Source organism: Fragaria vesca, linkage group LG6, assembly GCF_000184155.1.
Source record: "Fragaria vesca subsp. vesca linkage group LG6, FraVesHawaii_1.0, whole genome shotgun sequence".
Classification (NCBI taxonomy): Eukaryota; Viridiplantae; Streptophyta; class Magnoliopsida; order Rosales; family Rosaceae; genus Fragaria; species Fragaria vesca.
The window spans coordinates 15935091-15942964 of record NC_020496.1 but is presented as its reverse complement, the minus strand read 5'-3'; the positions used below and the strand labels follow the sequence as shown (position 1 = coordinate 15942964).

Genomic DNA, 7874 nt, shown 5'->3' with positions numbered 1-7874 from the left:
ATATATATATATATATAACTGTTAGAGACTAATTAAGAGATTATCTTTTCACATTTGTCTCAGATGAGATGGTTGTGTTCTATATATAACTATCGCCTACCAGTATATATACCGAGTTAGAGAGATTGTTTGTCATATATTGCTCTCTTATTTTGAAACCAGGATCAATCATATATTTGCTGTAGATCTTGTAGTTGATAAAATCAATATGCTCTTTTGATTGATCACCGATCTTTATTCATTCGTAATTATTGATTTACTTCTTTCAGCTCCGTATATTAGCAGCAGTAGTACTGGCCGGTCAATTGAAACTTTCAATAGCAGTCATATCATGATCGTTGTCTCATCAATTATCTGACAAAAACATAGGATATGCATCATTTCGATCTCTAGCTTGTCAAAAATGTAAAGTTAATTTTCTTTGATCATGTTTTAAGAGCAAAAAAGTATATGTTCACCTAGCATTATTCAATTTTGAATTGATATGCTACTATTCTAAATTACGTTTTCCCCTATGCTAGCCTTCTAAGATGAGTTTAGTTTGTTTACTGATAGTTAAATGCGTCATAGAATTGAAAGAGGGAAATGCCTTGTAAATGCGCAGTATAGATCAACTCTATGCCTTAACTATTCCTCTAATAATTCCTTGTATGGATTCTTACTGATAGTACTATTTGACAAAGCATATATGTATGTATTATTGTTTTTTTAGTTTGTTTACTGATAGTTATATGTATGTATGTATTATTGTAATTAAATACATATATATGTTATACTCACTATGCACTCTATATTGTACTAATAGGTATGAGTGGATTAGTGGATATATAGCTCAAAAAAGGGGTTATATTGGAGGCAGTACGTGCATGCTAGCTAATTAAGTAGAGCAGCTGTTAGCTGATCCAACAAGAAAAACACATATGGGAGATCCTGAGATGATCGAGATATCCGATGAAGCAGATGATAACCAAAGTACTAGTGATGGAAGTAAAGACATTCGATCTAAAAGCTCTTCTCCGAAGGCGTCATGCTTGTTCTTAGACTTGAATGCAGAAGCAAGTAGTGATGATCATGAGAATGCTTCAAACAATGTTAAAGCTGGGGGAAGCAGAATATCTACAGAAGGGAAAGAACAGACCGCAACCAGCAATAGTGGTGCAGTCAGGCAATATGTTCGATCCAAAATGCCAAGGCTTCGTTGGACTCCTGATCTCCATCTAGCATTCATTCATGCCGTTGAGAGGCTAGGAGGACAAGAACGTACGTTTCTCAAATCTCAATCATATCTATTTGAACTTTTCTTCATGCAGTTCCAGCTATATCACGTAAAAATTAAAAGACATTACCGGCAACGCACGAATATGTATGCACAAATTGTACAAAACTAACAAAAAATAGATATATGGAAACTGAAATGGCAGCAAGTATAGCGAATTCAAACTAAGTTTGAAAAAAGCTAGTATAAGTAGGGGATTTCTACTGGTCAAACCACAAACGTACTTACCTACAGTATAAGTTGAGAGGATTCTACATGTAGAATTAAAAGAGGAACTTCGGATTTTCTACTAGGGTTTAGAGTATTAGCTCTGAGCAATTAATCATTCATGGTGTTTTTATTTTCTTATTCTAAACCTATGAACGTACAGGAGCAACTCCAAAATTAGTTCTACAATTGATGAATGTGAGAGGACTAAGCATTGCTCACGTCAAGAGTCATCTGCAGGTGAGTTTCAATTTGATTTAGTTCCTGTATATATATCGATTATCATTCAACAAGATTGCAGGTGAATTTAATTATTACATTTTATTACTTGTCCTTTTTCTCTATCTAGCTAATCTTGTAATTTTAAATCAATCAGATGTATCGAAGTAAGAAGCTCGATGAGTCCGGCCAAGGTAATTACCAGAACCCATGCATTTACCTTGGAACTAATTTGGCTGTTGGTCTCTTGAAAACAGAACCAAATAAATTTTGACAAAAGATATCAAATAAAATAAAACTTTCAACCACACTGGAAATGAGAGATCGAAACCCTAGCTATATTAATATTCTCTAACAATATGAGAATTGTTTATAAGCTGTAACTTGGTGCATATATGTCTTATAAAAAAAAAAAAAAACTTAGGTTCATATATGTTGTTCTTTATTGACTGATTAAATCCTCATCCTTAATTATTTGCTAAAGCTATCTTTCTGAGGTTTTGTGATTTTATAGTGTTACCTCAGTTCCATAGATCAAGAGGAATCTTGTTGCAAGGAAGAGACCAGGTTGTGGAAGCCTATCAACAGTTCAATCCTTACAGCAGGCACTTCAGATTTCATGGCAGAGGAAGCCAATTTCCTTCTCCACCATCAAAACATCACCCCTATGATAATTTGAATGCCAACTGTTCAAGGTACGTACATACATAATTTCAACCAATCATATATAGCAAGTTTGAAAATATCCTTTTACTGTACATTACGTCTATCTCATTATATATTATAATTTGCATGACTATTGATTTGCACGACGTCCAATTTCATTTATCAAGGCTTAAAGGTACCCACACCAGCCCTTTATTAAAAAAAAAAAAAATGTATGTAGTTCAAATCCATAACAAGAATTTACATTCTTAAAAACGCAAAGCGAACATTTCAAACCCCCTATAAATTTACTAATTCTATATGTTTATATAATTATACACACACAAACACATGGATACCGGACCTTGAATCTGTTTCCATCCTTGTTACAAGGTTGATTTCACAATGGAGCAATCCTGGAATGGAGAACAATCGGAGTATCAATACAATTACAAGCTCACACATCATTAGTGTAAATGAAGCCATGACAAGAGTTCATGCACCTATTAGACCCAGCCGGTTTCTTGAAGATAAGAGATGGCCTCCCCGTGAGATGATTGGAAACCACAACAAAGGCATGAGACATTCTCTAAACATTTCTTGGGGTAATACCATCCATGTCGCACAACCTAAATCAGTTGGGAGCCCCCAGGCAAGCTCCAACCAACATCTACCGACCAATACTACTACATGTAGTCCAAAGTTCATCTCCAGCATCTATGAACCTTTATCTGATCCTCTTGAGGTAATTATACACATTTACTGATTATTACAACCCTGATGACATGTTTATCGAATGTGGTGATCGACATCTTGGCAGAAGTAATCCTGTGTCGATCGACTGTGGAATTTGATGAAAGCATGATCAAGACTATTTTTGATATGCAGGTTCGGAAACCTGATGAAAGCATAAATGGAGAAACATATCGAGCAGAAGTTGGTGATAATATGCAAGCAACGAAACAAAAGAAATGGCTACCTTTGAATTTACAGTTGAGTTTGCGGCAAGATTTCAGTATTTGCAGTGACGAAATGAAGGATGGAGAGCAAGAAAGCATGAAAGACATTGAAACAACGCTTTCTCTTTCTTTATCATCGTCTTCACCAAGAAGGCAACAAGATCAATCCAGTACACCCACATCAAGAGTTCGACTCTTGTCATCATTTCCTCTCTCTGGAAGCCTTAAACCTACTTAAAAATAAAAGAATAAACATATATAATCAATGATATTGCCTAAATTATAACTGGGGATGAACTAATTACCACATGCACATTGCAGTCGAACCATGCAAGTGATGGGGCAAGTACTTGTTAGGATCTAACCATATATGAATATGCTAGTAGGGCATAGGACTAGTAGTGAGATCTTTTCAAGTACTTGTTCAAAATTTCATGTGTCTCTGCATTTTAAGCTATAGTTTAATTATTCCTGTTATACGATCCCAGGCCAGCGTAAATTTTTTGATAACGATGATTAAAATGGTAACTAATTTATTCTGGGTTTTCTGTGTTTATTCAGCACCTACTGAGTTGAATTAGATAAGCCTCTCTCTACAGACCCTACGATAACTAACTAGCTCAACTTATGAGCCACCTGAAATCTAAATCTCTACATCCATACATGCTAATACATACTATCTAGCTAACTGATCGAAGTTATTGATGAATCATAAATATCATTTGTAAACTGGTATGCCTGAGAGGGATATCAGGATCAGCATGCAGCTGATTAAGAACACATGCATGTATGCAGCTTTCAACTAGTTAGAAAGAGATCTGTTGATACATATTTATGAATTTGAGTCTGAATTCGTACCATTGTTAAGGGTAAAAGTATATATATAGTTAGCCAACTCAAGTTAGCTTTTACGGTATTAGAAATTAAGATAAAATGATAAATGCAGAATTGCAGAGGGCCTTGTATACAACGTACAAGTCGTTGTCTCATACTCTCAGTCATCAAAGTCACTGTGATTCTTAGCTTTTATATATCAATCTTCTTCTTTTCTTTGTTGAGTTGCGACAATTTCCTTTCAACTGTCACCTGAAACAAGAACATACATAGACCTGAATTCTACATACAGTCTTTCATTTGGTATTTATTCCATTAATTTTATACACAGTGCGGTACGTACTCTAATTCCGCAGATGATACGATATTTATTTAGCAGATTTAGGATACAAAGATATCACAACTCGATCAAAATGAAACAGTACATTATCAAAGATAATGTCAATACGCCAGCGAAATGATGTCAGCCACCACCCCCACCACAGCCGCCACCGCCGCCGCCATGTCCGCCACCGCCGTCATGTCCGCCACCTCCGTGATGTCCACCACCTCCGTGATGTCCTCCACCTCCGTGATGTCCACCACCTCCATGATGGTTTCCACCGCCACCGCCACCGTCCCAATAACCACCAACATATGCACTCCCACCGCCGCCATGTGGTTTCTTCTTGCGAGAGGAATGACCGCAAGCAAATATTGCAGCCGGTATGACCGAGAGTGATATCAGAATCATAATACAGAACAAGAACACACCTCCAGAGCTTAGTAGCGAGAGACCTAGTATAGTACTGCTAGTGCTATCAGTTAGAGCAAGAGAAGCCCTACCCATTTTTGTTTATGCGAGAGCCAGCTAGAAGAAGGGCAACCTATATATAGAAACTTCTTTAACCTGATTGAACCGGGTTTCATTACCAACAATTATTTGCTCGCGCTCTAAAAATGATGAGGCTCCTATTGCATAGACTATTACATGTATGTCGGATAGCAACCACGTTATCACATTTTCTATCCACACCATATTGATTGCCCACAATTCTGGCCGCTCATTCTTGTCAATCGAATAACACAAGATGAAGATGATTCATTGACCTATATATCTTACTAATTGTACAGTTTGGTTTACATCGCATCTAATAATCCCTCTTGTCTGCACTAAGCGTGTAGACTGTAGAGACTTAGATTATGGTATGGTTCACAAATCACAATCTCGATCAGCTGCCCACAAGTTCATTAGTGACTGACCAACTTTGTGAGTGTTTTAGAAAATTTAATTTGTACTCAATGTTGTTCTGGACTGTGCCACACATTCCCTCCAAGTCCGCTATCATCATGATTAATTATGACTAATTTCTCGCCTGTTCTTCGTAGTGCAGCCACACTCTTATGCATGTGTCTTTCGAACAAGTTGTTGCATGTGTCCATTATTCTTATATCTCCATATCCACCAAGCTCCTTGACATAAAATTCTTGAGCCCTCGAACGTACTAGTTCATCAACCAAACTCCTCTCTACATACCCTGACCTGATGAATTAGGGGATCTTAACAATCGTATGTGGAGGTCCATCGTAATAATATATGATCACCACCGACCACCTACGAGCTTGCTACATTAATCCATCTCAGAGAGATAAATCATGCATTGAAAATTAAGATTACAAGTTCGATTAATTTTTGAAACTATGCCATCTGCGAACAAAACGTTGTCAGTTAGTGTACGCACATCGCACGCAGTTTATGTGCATATTGCCACCGTGATGGGCACCACCCCCTACATCTCGCGCGTCCTTGGCTATGTGTTTGCCTCACTATCACCATCTCCACCCTCACCACCATCTTTGCCCCTATCAATTATTGTTTTTATGAGCATGGATCTGCAACCTAGCTATATATTTTACATGATGGAGCCAGTAATGGGTTCAGTCTACATATCGATCAGTTGTGTTAAGCTGTGAACCAAATTTCTTTTTGACATGCTCCTCTCGAATTGTCCGGAGTATCCTAAAGAGTTCCTAGGCGGCAATCTAGTCTCAAAGATTATTAAGATATCTAAACTAACGAGAAACCAACACGTCCGAAAGACGTGTTGGAAACCCGGTAACCTAAAACCATAATGCAATTTAAGAATTTTGTTGAACATTTCAAGTAAAGTACGACATTTTTTTCTTTTCATTTTAAGTAATCTCAGTTTAAAATTAAGCGGAAGACAAGTACTTTACGAGCCAGGCCAATGTTTAAAACTTAACGACAACTTATAAAGCAAATAACACAATTGGAAAATAAGGATACACATTTTCTTAGGAATAAACAACTAATGAATTTGATTGACTTGAAATGAAACAAGCTCACGATTGATGACAAATAATGAGACTCTAAACAAGATGACTTCTTTAACATCTAGCTCTCAGGTTATCTATCTCGTATCAACACACAATATTCACAGTTAATCTAATGTAAGGGTGAACGTCGTCCTCGTTTGCCCAATATGGGTCATCCACTCATCCCACCAATATTAGGTTTAAAAATCGGTAAAGCATACGTGTGTGTTTGTGTATATATAGCTCAAAAGGGAAAACATTTTCGAAAACCTACAGAAATCATCTTTAGAAAACCTATGCAGCATGCTAAGATAGGTTTGAGCGCTCAGAGATACTTACTTGCTGGACTTTCAACCAATCTGGTGAGCAAACCGCGGTTTAACTTACACGGCAAACCTGGTTAACTACCACTCATGTAAACATAGATAGCGAGAGTGTTATTAGACTGGCCGACTACAAAACACTAATCCACATGACGTCACTGTTGATACCCAACCTAAACTATAAGGCAATACAAGCTCGACACAACATATGGGCAACCCGTTAGAGTCCGGATAACAAACAAAGCATTGCAATTATGATTAAAAAAAGAAAAAGACAAAGCACTATAATAAGCTTCGTCTATAATATAGTAAAGAACAACCAATCTAACATACAGACACTGGATATGGGAGAAATTTTTAAATGCTACCGTAGAACTACATTAGACCGCGTGGCAGTCTAATGTGGTTTTACATTCTATTCAAATTTTAACATGTGAATTTTTTACAACTAATATATAAACTAAAATTTTCTATTTTTTGTGAAATGACCTTCATGGGTATTTTATGAGTTTGGAGTAGGGTCTATATATGGTTATAGGGTTTAGGGTATAGGGTTAGGGTTTAAAGAACAACAAGAAACTTAAGATGGTCTTTGACAAAATAGCTAAAATAGTTTTTCTTCATGAAAATCCACATGTCAAAATTTAAATAGAATGTAGAACCACATTAATTTTGAAATGTTCTCGTGGTGAAACCAAGAGCATAACTCTGAACCATTTAATTGCATTTACCATTATTTCAACGAATGATGCCAAAAGCCTTGCGGCAATTACATATGATTTTAGAAAAAGTTAGATATATATACACACACACACAGTCTTTCTTAGGTAAAGATGTCTTTATTTATTCTTACGGTGCGGATTTCCACTTTAGACTCACTTTTCAATTGAATTTTCACATCTCCACCGTTTAGTCTTTAGATACTAATGTATAGATTACCTCTGCAAAATTTCAGCCAATTTGGTTATTATTAAAGCACTCAAAATTACGTTTTTCTGTTATAACCATGAACGGTTCAAGTTCGACAGAATTATGTTCATCTATTGGTTTAATCGAATTTGAGTGCCTTAATGATAACCAAATTGGCTGAAATTT

The 7874-nt window shown here is 36.4% G+C and overlaps 1 protein-coding gene across 1 annotated transcript; it reads left to right on the top strand.

Annotated features, from left to right (window-relative positions):
• Positions 1-920: 920 nt before the first annotated feature.
• On the top strand, positions 921-3544 carry LOC101299510. The gene is made up of 6 exons (XM_004305398.1): positions 921-1260; positions 1647-1723; positions 1860-1896; positions 2217-2397; positions 2741-3092; positions 3236-3544. Exons 1-6 carry the CDS (start codon positions 921-923, stop codon positions 3542-3544), a joined length of 1296 nt encoding a protein of 431 aa, XP_004305446.1.
• The last annotated feature ends 4330 nt before the right edge of the window (positions 3545-7874 follow it).